General features: G+C 40.5%; 1 protein-coding gene across 1 annotated transcript in view; it reads left to right on the plus strand.

The window, feature by feature from the left end:
• The first annotated feature begins 985 nt into the window (after positions 1–985).
• The window catches only part of TMC2 (transmembrane channel like 2), a 43,997-nt gene continuing 28,169 nt past the window's right edge, over positions 986–16,813 (plus strand). Inside the window, exons 1-8 of the mRNA XM_044419144.1 lie at positions 986–1,083; positions 2,062–2,067; positions 2,549–2,701; positions 4,940–5,030; positions 6,940–7,021; positions 8,238–8,344; positions 11,172–11,270; positions 14,202–14,347. Coding sequence (XP_044275079.1) covers positions 2,655–2,701; positions 4,940–5,030; positions 6,940–7,021; positions 8,238–8,344; positions 11,172–11,270; positions 14,202–14,347 — 572 coding nt within the window. The 5' untranslated portion in view covers positions 986–1,083; positions 2,062–2,067; positions 2,549–2,654. The remainder of the gene's footprint in view (positions 1,084–2,061; positions 2,068–2,548; positions 2,702–4,939; positions 5,031–6,939; positions 7,022–8,237; positions 8,345–11,171; positions 11,271–14,201; positions 14,348–16,813) is intronic.

A 16,813-nucleotide genomic window follows, 5' to 3' on the forward strand; every position in this document is an offset into this window, starting at 1 on the left:
CTTAGAAGATAGCCTCAAAGGGTTCTTCCAAAATGGAATTTGGCCCCTGGGATGAAAGAGGGTTTGCATCCCATTCTAAAGGCAGCTCTTCTAATTAGGAACCTTTTTTTGTATGTTGCACCTAAATCTTTTTACAGTAATTCTTGCAAATTCTTCAATCCATACTGATGGGTTAAGCATTGGAGTAGAGTCACAGTGCAATTTTATGGAGCAATGTACTAAAATTATGCATTATTACAAAGTAATAGCCCATTATTTTTTCTTTTTCTTCTTCCCAGCATCTTAAAAGTCATTTTAAAAATCTCCTAATGAACCTGAAATAATAGCATTATTATTTTTCAGGAAACCAGTTTGACCATTATGAAAGATGCAGGACTCTTTTTGACTTTGTTGGAACAGCATGTCAACCCATCAGGGTTGCTATCCAGAATGGGTGGCTGTGTCATGCCAACCTGGACCATGGGGTTCTTGGATGACCACAAACACCTGTTGCCCCCACCCCCAAGCAGCCCTTGGGAGCAGCTGTTACCACCTTCCCCCAAGTTTGGATCCCCTAAGTCTGGCTCTAACACAATGTGTTGCAATAATGGGCCTGATCCAGAAAACACTACAGTCATGGAAGTATTCTCATACATTTTCAGGAACTGGGTTGATTTCTTGTCTTGACTTGTCTAATGAAAGGTGAATCCCTAATTACAACAATATCAGCTGAGTAGAGTTTCATTTAAAACAAATATTGTTTCCCTTGAGTATAGATGAGGAGGTGGATGAAAAGATAACCAGGAAATGGAATGCAAAGGAAATTGCCAAGGCTAAGAAGAAACAAAATAATGAAAGGGATGCTGATGATGAAAGTGAAGAAGAGGAAGAAGAGAGTCCCAAGAGGAAAAAATTATATAAACAGAAAAAGCAGAAAGCAGATGATGACAATGGAGAAAGTGATGCAGAGGAAACAGTAAGAGAGAAGAAAAGGGCAGGCAAAAAAGTGTCCAGCAAAGAGCAAAAGGATGCTGAGAACAAAGGGAAACAGACAAACAAAGCAAAAGGGAAAGATAAGAAAAAGAAAAAAAACACAGGAAGGAGGTATGAAATTTTCAACAACTCCACAGCAAATTATGCCCCAAGGACTTTAATATTATGCAGGCAGAAATAGATCACTATTTACAAAATATATTTACTTTCCATCTATTCTAAATGACACAAAGACATTTAAATCACTGGAGTGTTTAGTAGAATAAACACACCTATGTGGCATCTAATCCCTTTATTGCCACCACTTCTGTGTATTTCATTGAGAGAACTTATTTAAGAATGATGCAAGGTGTGCATTGTGTATTCAGGTATCAGTGACTAAAGCTTCCATTTCCTGACATGGGCTGTAACATATCCTCACATTTGAAAGCAAAAATGTTTTCTAATTCAGGGCAAATTCTAGTTAGTATTTTACATGCAAGGAAATACTCCCAGGGCTATGTTCATAGATGTCTTTGATTCAGAAACCCCTCTATATCCAAAGAACTCAGTTCAGATTAATGATTTTACTTGGTGGATGGGAATGGAGGGGAATTATATATTGCCCATTCAAAACTTAAAAATCCAAATCAAGGGAAAAGATGAACAATGACATAAGCCAGTAATAGATGTTCCCCCAAAGTTCCTGTCTGCTTCATTCACAACTTCCTTTGCATGTTACTTAAGGAGCCCACAATGTTTTTCCTGCCCAGTTTTTCTCTCAAGCTTATCCATCTCTCCCCTTGAAGGGTCCAGAATTAAGAGCAAAGCACTAAGTGAAGCATTTTCCTTTCTTGCATTTCTGCTATGTAAACTGTAGGTGGCAGAACGAAGTAGCAAAAAACCATAGGTGAAAAATGCTGGTTTTGCTGCTTTAATTATTAAATGCCACTTTTCCCCTGCTTTTAAAAAACTCACCAAAAGTGCTTTTTAGACATGGAAAGGAAACTGGAGGGTCAAGACATCTAAAGAGACCATGGGTAGAGAACAATGAGTGGATGACTGTCTCATACAGTAAAGCTCATATGTTTTGGTTACATATGTACTCAGAAATGAGTGCAAATGAGGGTGGAACTAAATGGTTCATGTGAGCCTGCCCCTCAAAGTGTGGCATTTACCCATCCCGCTCTCTAAATTTTAGTTCTTATATCATTAGGCTCAGTGTTTCCCTTCTTTTTCCTGTAGCATTAGCTGCTGCTGACACAGGCAACAAGATGCTTAGCACAATGATGTCAGCAAATGAAATCAGTCCAATATCACATTGCAGGTGGCAAGGACTAGGCATGATATAGGGTTGCTGTTTCTTGTGCCAACCATGATTTTGTGTGTGTGTGGCCTAGTTAACCTCTCCTCACTCCTGTGCACCTGCATGCAAACACATCCCCATGTAAAAACTGTTTCTGCCTGTGTCTGACAAGTACACATGATAAAGCGAGTGCACATTCTGAGCAGATACATGTGTGGATTTTCAGGCATCTCTCCCATCAGTAATGGCATGGACTGGCCCCTTGATCAGATTTTGTGCTTTTACTTCTAGTTCTTCCTCATCTGGTTCCAACTCTTCTGATGATAAGTCTCTTTCTGATGAAGAGCTGGCCAAGCTAAAGGAACAGGTGGAGGAAAAGAAGAAACTCATATCTATTATGCGAAACAAACCCTGGCGCATGGCTAAGAAATTACGCATATTGAGGTAATCTGTAATGTTTTTTCAGTGATTTTAGTCCTCACAGCAGATGTGTATGCATCAGCCACCAGATGTTTTAGACAACTCCCACTGTTCCTGACCACTGTCCATGCTGCCTGGAGCTGATGAGAGCTGAAGCTCTAATCCTCCAATGGCACCAGGTGGGGAAGCCTGGTTTAGATGGCCAGGAGCTAGGCTGAGTGCCTGCTGTGTCACACCTTGAGGCCCTTAGCCTTGGGAAAGCAAGCAGTGATATTTGCAGCATGGAGTGGCTTAAAGTTTAAGATGTAGCTGCTTGACACACGCTTAAAGCAATGCTCCTGGATCACTAAAAGCAATGAGGATATGTTATTGATCTTTGTAACTGGATGGCAGATGATAAACCAAAATCCCTGGAACTGATACCTAGCCTTGGCTCAGTTTATTGCCTTAATTTAAAATAAAAACCTGCATGCCTGGCTTTCAGAAAGCTCCCTGTCTTTCTTTGATTACTGATGCATTTTGTTGTAGATGACTCAAAATGATTATTTTCCAGTAGCTTTCAAGTGTTAACATTTGCAGGCAGTTAGAGGAAACTTATTGCATTGATCACTGATCTGTAAGGAACAGCTGCCCAATTTTTGCAAGAGTATGGTACAGTGGGCCTCAGGTAACAGCACTTATGCCTCAGCATCAGGGAGGAGTCTTAGGTTCTGTGATATTGTGTGGAGAGGGCTTCCCCAGCCTTGCGCCTTCCATACATGTTTAGACTTCACCACCCAGAATTCCCAGTCAATGGCTCTGCTGCATGAGAATTCTGGGAGTTGCAGTCCAAATGTTTCTGAAGGTCATCAGGTTGGGAAAGGGTTGGTGTGGAGCATGTATCTTACATAATAAAGGTCAGAGGTTCAGTGCCTGACATCTTACCAGAGAGCAAATGATGGAAAATGATCTCTGCCTGAGAACCTGGAGCTACTTTTCCCAACCCAGTAACCTCTTTTAAACCCCAGCAAACATGGACAATGGTTAGGAATCCTGGAAACTGCAGCCCAAAATATCTGGAATGCACAAGATTAGTTGCTGCCACTTGCTGCACACCATATTTATTTATTTATTACATTTTTATCCCACCTGATAGCCAAAACTCTCTGGGCAGTTCACAGAAAGTCATTGGTGGTGCTGGCTGGAAATGATCAGAGTTCCATTCCTAACATATCTGGAAGGTCCCAGGTTGGGGCACATGAGGAAACAGTATTGAGCTAGAAGGACCAATGGTGGGATTACAAAAGCATCATACATTATATAATACAAAATTATTATTAGGTTACATAACATGATGTTCAAGATCTTCCATAGCTAAGCAAAGAATCTCATGTAGAGCTCTAAAACAAGCAGGCCAAGCACCAGAATGCATAAGCATCAAGGACAACGTTAATTGGCTTTTCCCCCAGAGATATGGGAAACCACAGCCCTGCTACAAATCTCTTTTTTCATTAACCATCTAGCACAGCTTCTCTGTTGAATACAAGGAATTGTGGTTTTATGGAGATACAGAGTTCCCTGGCAAAACTAGAGTTCCTGTGATAAATATATATATAACACTCCAAATGTGAAAAAGCCGGAGCTGGATAGTTGGAGTTCATCAGTCAGAATGACCCAGGAGAGACAGAAAGGGTAATCTGGGTTTAATGTGATTTATTATAACCAAAGTTATTCACAGAGAAGGGTAGATTCACTTCTAAAGAACTGTAGAGAGGAAGGAGAAGTTCTTACTTTGAAATCAGTTTGCATTTCTAGTGTTAACATCCTTCTGGTGGAGAAAGCCCAGATAATCCTCCATTGTGTAGACAACTGAATTCAGGTTTCTTAATATTGAAACTCAGGCCCTGAAAGTGAGTTGATACCACTTGTAAGTCTACAGCAGAACTCATAGGAGCATAGGGAGTTACATTATAGGAAGCTGAATGAGATGACTAGTCTTTCTAGCCCAACATTCTTGACACTGACTGGCAGCTGCTGTCCAGTGTTTCAGGCAGGAGATTCCAGGGACTGACTCTGGGACCTCGGGCATGCAAAATTCATGCTCTGCCACTAAGCTATACTCACTCCTCTGGCATTGATGTTTGGACCTCATTTGTAACCAACAAAACCTGACATGTTAAAACCGTCCACCAGTTCTTCCAGATGTTGGTTTTGGTTTTGTTTGTTTGCTTGTTTGTTTTGTAAGTATTATCAATATAATCACTTCTTAAATTTTTAAACTAGGGAGGCTCAAGATTTTGTTGAAAAATTTGAAGGCGCCTTGGGAAAGGGCAAAGGGAAAAGGTTATATGCATATAAAATGATGATGGCAAAGGTAAGTGATAGAAGCATTTCTGATTTCAGTGGTGGTATTTCATATATATTGTACTTTCTGTAAAGTATTTTTGTTCCTGGAAGTCAGCATGGATGACATTACAAAGAAAAATGGGAGGATTCAAAACATTGATCTAAGTTTCAGAAACCACAAGTTTAAACCAAAGATGCAGTAAGCACTGAAATTTGAAAATAACCATGGGTAGATGCATCCTTCCACCAAATGTTACAATGTATTCTAAATATTTGACTGTTTACTTGGGACTCTCAAAATATTGAGGATGTTCTGCTTGGGTACAAAGACAGCACAGACTTCAAAAACAAAAGGTGGGCATTGGCAGCCAGCTACAGATGTCCTTGCCTTTTCTGAAGGGGTGAGAACTGTGGGAAAAAGCTACCTTTTAAAGATAGCTTGAAATATTCTTGAAAATCACTGAATAACGCAAGCTGGAGGAGAGGAGCTGTTTTGCTTATATAGAGCGATATCACAGACATTATCTACAAAGCACCTGAACTATCCATGCATCCACACTGCAATGGTTGCAATAATTCATGGTGGAGGGAGGAAGAATTATGCTTTCCTGAGCGGTATAATGATGCAATGTAGCTCTGGAAGAATGCAGCATTTGAGCAGGAGAAAGAAACTTTGAAGAAAAACGACTGGATCCCTGCTGTGACAATTGTGTAATTAGTGTGTGTTTAAATAATGCAGGAAGACCTCTAGACCTGCTTTCAAAGCGCAGCTCGAGCATTTAAAAACGTTAGTGCTAGATCCACTGATGGGACCGTTGGTGCAGTAAAGTGGTGGTTCAGGGTGCCATCCGATGCATGTTTAGACAGAAAAAGATCCTTGAACGTTTTCTGTCTGAACATGCATCCAATTGTGTCCCAAGGGCATGAATTTGGAAGCTGCAGCAATATGTCTTAGATAATGTATATGAAACATTTGGAAGACTTGAAACCATACATGTTGAATGATTACTAGCATTAAGTACTAGTACGGATTATTAGCAGTAGTCACAGTAGCAGCAGCAGCCATGGTAGGACTCGTACAAGTAGCAGGAAAATCCATGAAGTCTTCCAGAGTCAGGGAGTGAATCCCAAACTGACTACTGAAGTTTTGGAAGTGTTGTATCCTAAGCTTTAAAACCAAGCTTTCACGTACTTTCAAATTGTGAGTTGCCTTGAGGGCTTTGAAGTTGGGTGGGCAGGGTAACAATGTGAAATAGCAAACACTCTGTGCATTATATATAGTCTTTATTGAGATAAATGAGAAGGAGGGATGGGAGGGAGGTGAAAACAAGAATTCCTTGCAGCACTTCAGCTTTGCCTCACTTTAATCTTGATCAGGCCAAAACGTTTTGCTGCCTAAAGCGCCCCAACCCCAAGGCAAGGTCTGTAGAACCAAAGCGTGGTCAAAATGTTGTGGCATCTGTGACAGAAAAACCCCTGAGCACTCTCCCCATCACTGACAATTAAAATGCAATCACAACAAATTAAAAAACTAACCATTTGCTGCCCTTGCACAGTGCCTAACATCAGTTGCTTGAGGTGACTGCCTTCTTAATGGTGGGGTGGGTCCTAAGGGTTGTTTGCTTCCAATGTTAATCCAACTTAAGTCCCATTCATTTGAATGGGTCTATTCTAAGTAGGACTAACCTTGGTTGTAACCCTAACATTTCTACTTATCTTTTAAAGGGAACTGTTTGGAAGAACAGTCAGAGGCAATCCCATAGCTTCCTTCACATCAATCAAGAGTTCAATATGTCAGTGAAGAAATCCAGCAGATTTAGGGAAGGGCTTGTCTTTGGTTTGCAAGAGCCTAGAATATCATTTTCAGAATTCTTTAAGAGTTTCTCTGCCTCCTGCAACCATTGAACAAAATCACCTCCTACTGTGTTTCTTTCCAGAAATGGGTCAAGTTTAAGAGAGATTTTGACAACTTTAAGACACAATGCATACCTTGGGAAATGAAGATAAAAGAAGTGGAAAGTAAGTTAATCTTTGTATATGCCTAATTTACTATTCTAGTTCGTATCACAGCCATTTTGCTAGAAGGTCTATACTAAAGGGGATTTTCATATGTCTATGTGGAACATCAGAACCCAAACATAACAGCCGTTTCCTCTGCCAGGTGAACACCCCATGCTTGCTTATTCATTGAACATCTTTTATTTACTAAATAGATAAACTGCTTTTCAACTACTATCCAACCAGTGTGCAAATAAAAGCATTTTGTAAAAATTAAAGTCTCAGCATTAAATCAAAAGCACCGAATTGTCACCTATTATGACACTTCCTTATTCCTTGTTCCGGATGTTTCAGCTACAGTTTCAAGGCCCTCATACGGATGGTGTGGAAGGGGAATGACTGGTGTTCTTTACTTAAACAATTGTTTCAGTCAGGATCGAAGTGGAACTCCTGCCAAATGGACTGTATTTGAATATTAACTCTCCTGAAGGTTCAGGACTGAGGGGGACACAGAAGCAGAGGCCCTGTGTCTCCCCAAGCTCTCCCTTATTTATTGTAAGCCACTCCGAGACATTCTGTAGGGAACGGGATAGAAAAGCTTCTAATAAATGAAATAAATAAATAAAACTGCCAAGTGAGAGAGAAGGAGGTGTAGTTCTGTGACCAGAAGCTCTTGCTTTTAATCACAGTGAATGGCTTTAACAGGGCTCTCCAACCCTAGTGACTGAGGGGAAGGCTGTTAAAATATCTAGTGCTGTTTCCAAGTCCTCTCTCCTAGGAACAGGAATGTTAAAAGAGCTTTGGTGGGAACTTATGTGGGAGTAGCATTGGTTGCAGACTTGGGAGATACTGGGTGCTCAACTCCTTCTGCCTCTGTTACTGAATGCTTTGCAACCATCATCCCCAACCCCCATTCTATTCTACTTCCTGTGACTTTGGTGCTAAGTGATTAGAAAACAAGGTGGCAGACACTACTTTGGACAGAGAGAAGGCTAAAGCTGGCCCTGAGGAAGTTGTATACCTGGGCTGGACCTAGTCTGCCTGCCAGATTTAATATTTAAAATTTAATCTCAATATTTAGGTATAAACAGACATCAGAAAGCATTGAGTGCCTCAAACTGGAAACAGGGTTACATAAGGAAGGATATGCACCAAAATTAATCTGTGCTAGACTATGGACAATTTAGAATGATGTTGAACTAAGCACCTTTCTAATGTCATCTCTTCATTATTTAAGGTCATTTTGGTTCTTCAGTGGCCTCCTATTTCATATTTTTGCGATGGATGTACGGGGTAAACCTAGTCCTGTTTGGCTTAATATTTGGACTGGTTATAATTCCAGAGGTAAGTATGGAAATAATGCTCAGTAAATATTGGACATCCAGTTTGAATGTGTTCATGTTGTACATGCAATATCATGCATATGAGCCATGGAGCATCACATATAGAAAGCTAGCATGTCAGGGAGAAGGTTTATCTGGACTCCCTCTCTATGTTCATGGAATTGGCATGGTGGGTAGTTGACCTTTAAAACCTTTATTTATTGTTACCTTCTTTTTGTTGCCTTTGCTTTGCTTGCTCCGTTGGAAAATAAAATAATTTTAAAAATAAAACAGTAAAAATATTGTACAGTAAAAGTAAAAATATTATTTATGCTGTGTTTATCTTACTAGTTTTGGGCCAAGTATAGGAATTTGAACGATAATTATTGCCTGTCAAATGACTATCATTAAATTTGTATTTTTGCTATTTGAAAAGATAAATTAGCTAAAAATGGTTATTGATGAAGTATGGCCATTCTGTACAGTGCAGTAAATTAGTTACACCACCTTTTTCAATTGTGTTCTGCCCTTAAGCAGAGTACAATTCTACCAAGAGATTTCTGTACTGCAAACAACTGTACTCTGACAAACAACTCTTGGTAGAAATGCCTAAGAGCAAGTTCACTAATGCATCTTTCATCCTTTGGTAGCTGTGACATCAAAGAGCATCACTCATACTGTAGCCATGAAGGGATTTCGAACAGTTGTCACAGGATGGACATCACAGTGTTTCCATAGCAAAGAAAATCCCCAGTTGCGATTCGTGGCTCATATAATGCAGCAGATCCACTTCACTTGCTCAGCAGCTAGTGAAGAATAAGGAATGGATGTGCAAATCAGCCCTGGGGGCAATGTTTGTATTGTTCATCTTTTATAGCAAGGCTTCAGTATAATAGGATACAGCGTGAAGTACATAAAGTAGAACCACTGAAATCAAATTGCTCATGACTAACAAGTCCCACTGATTTCAGTGCATCTACTCTGGAATACAGAATGTCTGGCCCATGGATGTTCTTCATCTGGTCTACAGAAATTTTGGTTTCATACCTCTGGTCTGCTTTAAGTATGACTATGCTTGGATCCAACCTAGTATAGTCATGACTTATCATAAATAACATTTCTTAGTAATTTCAATATATTATGATGGCAAAGCATTTATTTGTACAGTACTATCATTCCAACTCACCTTGTGCTGGTGTGCTAGATTGTCTGTCAGTCCTATCATCCTGAGTCCACACACACACACACACTTTATGATGAAAGAGTACAAAGCTTCTCTCCAGGCATGAACAACTGCCCCCAGCTTGCTCCTGGTTTTTGTCAAAGGATGAGTGCTGCATAGTGAGATAAACATAATCCTTTTACTGTGTTCAAGAAGAAAATAACCCATGACGTTCACAGCAACAAGAGCTCTACCATCTGCCTGAAATGAGTGGAATTCAAATTGCTGCTGTTTGGAAGACACTCTTGAAATATTGCTTGTGAAGAGGAGACTGCTTAAGAGCGTGGGTGATTGGGGCTTTATTGAGAATTTTCTTAGTATCAGTATTGTGTTTAAATTTTGGGAAAGGAAATTGCAGGCACAAACCATATAATACAGATCAGTAAAACAATATAAAATGAGAGCTTACTCTAAAGGGTGGAAAAAAATACAACATTTCTCAAGCTTATTGTCACCATTCTTAGTTCTTAGTTCTAATACATGGCAAAGGATGAATTTCCTTTAAAATTTAAACTACAATTGTTTACCCTCCCTAGCTTGAAAAGTGTGCATTAATTTGGGCATGCCACCTACATACCAAAATTAGGATTAGTTTTTTTTAATGGACAGAATAAGACATTTCTTCCCCATTTTAATCCAGAATTTTTCTACTGTCATGTTGAAAACCCATTCCAGCTCAGACTTCCTATTGGTTTTCTTATAATTCCTTATTCATATCACTTAATGCCCAGATGTCATTTTGTAGTTGTGAACCCCTAAGCTGGAAAAAGGGAAGATGTATGATTAATTCAGAAGGTGAGATCTTCAGAATCTCTCAAGAGAACTGTAAAACTGATCAGCATCTTTTCAACTGGTATGAAGTCTAGTAAGTGAGATCCAAAGCGATGTTTAGCTTTACTCAAGGGATCTGTCATTTCAAACACTGATCAACAAGGTGTGTAGATGTGTGTTTCCATAATATAGAGTCAAGCATAATTTGCTACTTAACACTAGCTGACTTGGCTTAGCCAAATGCTGCTCAAGAATCAGCTATATGCCTAGGAAAGAGGCTCTGCTGGGTCAGACCAAATGCCTCTGTGGAGAGGTTCAGGAAAGATGAAAGGACAGACTTCTTCACATGCAGTATAATGCATTTTATTGTAACTTGAAAGACAAATTCATGGTTAGACAAATTATGGAGGATAAGACTCTCAGTGGCTGCTAGTCATGGTGGATAAGTGTTAGGTCCAGTATCAGAGGCAACATGCCTTGAAGTCAGTTTGAAAAAAGGAGCGGAAGGCTTTTACTTCATTTATGTCCTGCTTGTGAATTTCCCATAGGTAGCCTGTTCCCCATTGTGCAAAGAGTGTTGGACTAGATGGTGCTTTAGGCTGATCTGCTGGAGCCCTACTTATGTCCTTCTAGCTGGGTTTCAAGCAACACTTATTTAAGCCAATGCATTAGTAAAACAAGCTTAAATCCAAATGCATTGCCTTTAGGCTGAAATTGAGAAACATTTGATACTTTGATTCAGCCTTCTCGCATAGATCAATGCACCTTACCAACCCAGAATGAAAGATGCTGTGTCAAGAAATCAAATAAATATTAGCAATGCTTCAGTTACCATAAAATGTTTGATTTATTATAGGTATTAATGGGAGCGCCATATGGAAGTATACCCAGAAAAATTGTACCAAGGGCTGAGCAACCAAAAGCTATGGATTTCTCTGTTCTTTGGGATTTTGAGGTAGGTGGTTTCACATTCATGCATAATTCCAAGATGCAGATAAATCCAGAACCTGGTGTGACTCTTTGGCCCTCAAATTTTTAGACATGAAAGTGGAGCACACCCAGCAAAAAAATTGAGAAGTTTTGCCATATGAAATGGAGTTTATCTCACTTGCCAATCCTACCTTTGAAATAAGTAGAGTTACAGAATAGCTTGTGATAAAGAACAAAATTAAAAAATTATGGTACAACAGAGAATTCAAAGCTCCAAAGAGCAGAATGGGGGCATAGCAACTACTTTTTCACCCTTACTATTACAAGATTTGTCCATTAATAGTGTCATTAGACTTCTTGGGAGGCTTACAACTCACACGAGAAATGGCCACATCATTCATCATTGAGCATAGTAAACATGTTCAGAGGTCAAAGTGCAGATTGCGTTATTAGCATAGTGTGTAACTGAGGATTTTTTTCCAGGGGGGGTATTTGGGAGAAAGTTTATTCAGCCTTGATTTGATCAGTACCACCACAACCACTCCCACACCAAATCCTACTCCATGAGTGGATTTAAAACTTAAGCGGGGGACTATATTGATGCAATGACTTTCCCCTGCTTCATGGGGTAGTGGGTAGGTTTAATCCCCCCCCCCCCATCATGCTTCCTGCTCCAAATTGGGTATGTTTGCACTTACTCCAGAATAAAAAAAAAGCTTATCCTCAGCTACACACTTCACAACTAACATAGTTTGAACCCCAGATCACATGCAGACTAGTTTGCAGGTGAATGTGCTTCCCTTAAATCCAGAATTGCTGATTGGCTGAGTGGATTTAAAAGTGCTGTTAAGTTACTCCAGCTGAGCAGTTTGCAGTACTACCAGTCAAAAGACCTTGTGCATCTGTTCCATCTTCCCCTCTTGGCTGATTTTCTGTGGTTAGAAAAGAGATAGAAGTAGAGTGGGAAAGCTTGGGTGGATTACAAATAGATGATGATAATGTCTAGACCCCCCATAACATGCCATATATGGGGCAGCTCAGGTGCTCAATAAACACAATTGTCTGGAAGCAGCCTTTGGCACCTGGGGCAAAAAGTCCCACCACCCCATCCCCATCCCTGACATTTAAGCATTCAACAATAACGGCAAATAAAACCATTTTCTGCCCCACTCTGCCTAACAGTAGGGAGGGCCCATGAGGAAGCATACGGTGGTTTGCCCTAAGGCTCAGGGGCATCAGCTCACACATGGTGAGTCACTCAGCACTGCAAGGGGCATCATGGGCAGAGACGTGAGTGAGCTACATGTCGGGTAATGTGTGTACCCGTCTGAAGAATCATCCCTATACGCAGGGGATGGGAAACCTCTCACCTGCAGACAGAGTATGGCCTGCTGGATGCCCTAATCTCACCTGTGGAGTCTTTGCCAGTGAACGTACCCCCTTTTGATGTGTGACACACCTCATGAGAATAGAGGGACTAAGCATCAGTCTTTCGCTTAATACTGATCCATATGCTAAGCTACTGCCTTGAAGGTCCACAGAGCCAGTCTGTCTGCAAATTCACTGAAGCTCGGCATGATGCACACCATAAGTATAATATCAGGAAGATGCTGAGAATAGATTTAAGGATGGGAATAGATGAACAGTCAGCCCCTGCTTTAGAAAGTGCGTATGAGAGAGACTTTAAGACAAACAAGTCCTTTCCAGCAAATGGGTTGCATAACAGAGAAGGGGAGAGGGAAAGAACAGGCTTCATTTGAGCACAAGACAACCCTTCTGACAGAGTGCTCTGGAGGCTGTAATTTTCTTTTTATGCTTGCAATGGGGGAAATTTGAGAAATAACGTGTAAGTGTGTTGCCAGACCCCCGAGCTGAAAATAATCTTTTTAATGAATGCCAAAAGAGAACTCCTTTGTGCTTGACTTTCTATCATGCTTTTTGCCTTTAGCTCTTACGGCAATACTCACAAAAGATTCTGACCTATAGCTATACAGAGCTGCAGCACAGGCCTTCTTGGTCACGGTGCTCACCGCTCCAGTCTCGGTGGCGGTTCAGCTGCAGCAGAGAAGACTGACGATCCTTTTGTAGATGTGGCACAGCACAGCAAGAGCGGCAAAGCCGGCACTGCTTGGCAGGAATCATGCTGAAATAGCTACATGGGGGGAAACGGTTTTCAGTAAACACTTTGGGTGTTAGAGTCTTCGAGGATTTCCATATTATTTTGGAAGACAGAAAAGGCACACACTTGATACAAATATGAATAAATAAATTTGCAAAGCAATCTGTGTATCTTTCTGAGAGCACGTCATTGGAATAGCTATGGAATAGCAACCTGCAACTCCTCTTATAGAGAAGTTTTGTCCATTTTTGCTCATGTGTGTGCAGAAATGCGTACACTAGGAGGAGGTGGGGAGAAAAACAATGCACTGATCACTTGTAAGTATGTAATGAAAATGGCCCATAGTAGCATTTACTCAATGTGTCCAGCTTTGTTGGCACGGCACATGGTGGTGAAAAATACCTCTCTGAGACAAGGAGATGCTGTGCATTGCATTCAGGTATTTATGTTGAGCTGACATTCATCAGCCAGTGCTCACAATATCAAACACAGTTCCCAGGAAGTAGGACCCAGTGGGACCTTTGAAGAAGCGTGCATGGGATTCTGCTGAAAAATGGATCAGCTGTACATGCAAGGAACTTCCGCTTATTTCATATCTTGTGCCCAAGAAGTCGTATTGGCTGCAGTGAAAGACATGAGCACAGTACTGGTGTCAGGATCAGACACTTTGGCTGCAGCACATACCTCACCAGCTTCAACAGTGAGATATAAATGGAATCCTCACTAGCTTTGTACCCACCACTGACTGTAGAATATGAGTAGATCTTACTTACATAAGAATGGCTATCTGGAACAGAACAGCACATATTGATTTAGGCAATTTTCCTTCCTTTTCAGGGCTATATTAAATATTCTGCTCTTTTCTATGGCTATTACAACAACCAAAGGACAATCGGTTGGCTGAAGTACAGGCTACCAATGGCATATTTCATGGTTGGTGTTGTTGGAGTATATGGATACAGCTTGATGGTTGTAATAAGATCGTAAGTGCGTCTCTTTCTTTAACATTTTCTGCATTCTGGATTCTTCCCTTGCATCTACTAAGGCAGCCTTCCATGACCTGCACTCCTCCAGGTGCTGTTGCCTACATCAGTGCAGGAAAGAAATTATTTCAGTTTGCGTTTCACTACCAACTTACCTAGTTTCATTTTTTCTAGCCTGTACATGAACCAAAACTCAGTTGTCCTTTGCAGTTCACACTTTTGCAATGGAGTTATCCAAGAAAAAGTATATATTAGTGGAAAGGGCACACAAAAATATGTACATTCAAGAAAATTACATTACAGATGCAATCTCTTAGGAAAATTGCTTGCAAAAATTATGCATATTAGGCAAAATTTCATGCAAAATTGTGCATATTGTTGTAAACTGCCCAGAGAGATTTGACTACTGAGAGGTATAGAAATTAATTCATGAATTAATATTAGAATAAATGTGCACAGGAAATATGCATGGATTTCCAGGTGACCTTTCTATTTAAAAAAATTCAGCACTTGGAACAAACTGAATTTAATGTTGGGGAAATGCTCAATGTGCAGGATGAACTGAATTTATGAATCTTAACATGAGAAACAAAAACCAAACGCAAATTGGCAGATAATTCTATGTCTATTCTTAGTTGTAGCCTGTATGAGAGTTAAAAAGGACTGCAAACCTACCAATTATTAGCAGACATCTGGCCCTCCACAAGAGAGTGGATCTACCCTGCTGGGACAGTTTTCCTAGCTCCAGTCCCGCACACTGATTCTCCCCTGCCGATGTCCCTCTATTCATGACAATTCCACTGAATGATCAACCCAGGGTTGTAAAAACCCAACCTCATGTTCAGCTCAACCCCGATGATATGAAGCACACTGCACAGAGACTACCCACCTATTGCAAGTCTGATTTCAGTGGGGCAATTTCTGTTGGGAATGCAGCAGGAGACAGAGTGGCTTAACACCCTCATGCATCAGAGTCCTGATCCTGTTTGGGGGCTCAGCAGCTACCATCCGCAATCTTAAGACATGTGACATTAAACAGCAAGTCTGCGCATCAAATGTAGCTTGGCCCAGAGCAACCTGCATACCCCCAGTGGGTTCTTTTCCTCTCGGTGCAAAGAAGGAACTTGTGAACTACAAAATGCAATATCCAAATACACATGAGAGTCATGCATCTTACTACCAGTGAGCAGTCACACATTTTCCCTTCAGCCTTCACAATGAAACCATGAGCAGACATTTCAAGAATTGCTTACACACCTTTGATATTTCAGAGTAACATTTGAAGCTGTGCCCAGTGCTGACCCAGCATGCCACATCTTGTTCCAGTTTACAAGCCTGCTGCACTATTTTACCAGAAGGCCAAAAAGGAACATCAAATATTAAGATGATTTGCTTACGCTCATACAAAATGGCACATGTACAAGCCAGGAATGGATCCTTTATCTTACAATTAGCATTCTTTTCCTTAATCACACAAATACATTATGTGTTCATTTAGGAACATATGTTGACCAAATGGATGTTTATCTTTGCTGGCAAAAGCTGCCCTGCTCCACCCTTAATTCAGTGCTCACAACAGTTCTTCCAGATTGGACAAAAGAAGAGCAGCAAACACACAGCTCTCCAATATATTAACATTGCTCTGAAACCTATTTCAAATGCAAATGCAAAGCAATAATCATTTCGGCGATCAATACATACAAAGTCATTAGAGAGTGCTTAATAGGAAAGCTCAAGGTATGTCCACATGGCACTTATTCTAAGCCCTGCCAGTGCAACCAGTACAATTAACATGTAATCAAGTTGTGGGGATAACTCTAAAAGGGTTGGCTTTGTGGAGTTTTAATCTTGCAGTTAAATAGGCAATCTTCAAGTTCAGAAGCAACAAATACACCACAGACAGGCTTAGTGAAACAATAGTTAAGAAATGCTTTGCAAGATAAGTGTTTATGGCTATAGCGCACTTCTCCAGCTACACACAGTGGTAACCTAAGGAGTTTGTCCATGGTATCTGATAAATAAGGTCTGCTGCACAAAAGCTTATGTACTTAGATGGATCTGTAGGCCATCTTTAAGAGAAGAACTCAGTGATGATTCTGATGAAGAAGGCAATAATGCAGAAGAAGAGAAGGCCAAACATGCAAGGAATCAGTTCTGCAAAGTGGGCCACAGCCTTGAGTTTACAAGAACTGAGCAGGGCTGTCCAGGGCAGGACATTTTGACATCTCGGAGATGGCTCGATGGCACGTAACAACACCACATCTTTGTAAGTCACCATGCATGACTTTGTTCAAAAGAAGGTGAATTATTGCCATCATTATGACATGTGGTCACTATAAGAAAATCCACTACACTGTGACAAAATTATGAACATAAGCACACCTGATAGAAAAACTGGTAGCATTATATTTTATCACTTCTTTAGGGAACACTGGTGTTATATTTCTTATGCATGCTTGTACAAAT

This window comes from Varanus komodoensis, unplaced genomic scaffold (assembly GCF_004798865.1).
Source record: "Varanus komodoensis strain SLA01 unplaced genomic scaffold, ASM479886v1 scaffold10, whole genome shotgun sequence".
In the NCBI taxonomy this organism is placed as follows: Eukaryota; Metazoa; Chordata; class Lepidosauria; order Squamata; family Varanidae; genus Varanus; species Varanus komodoensis.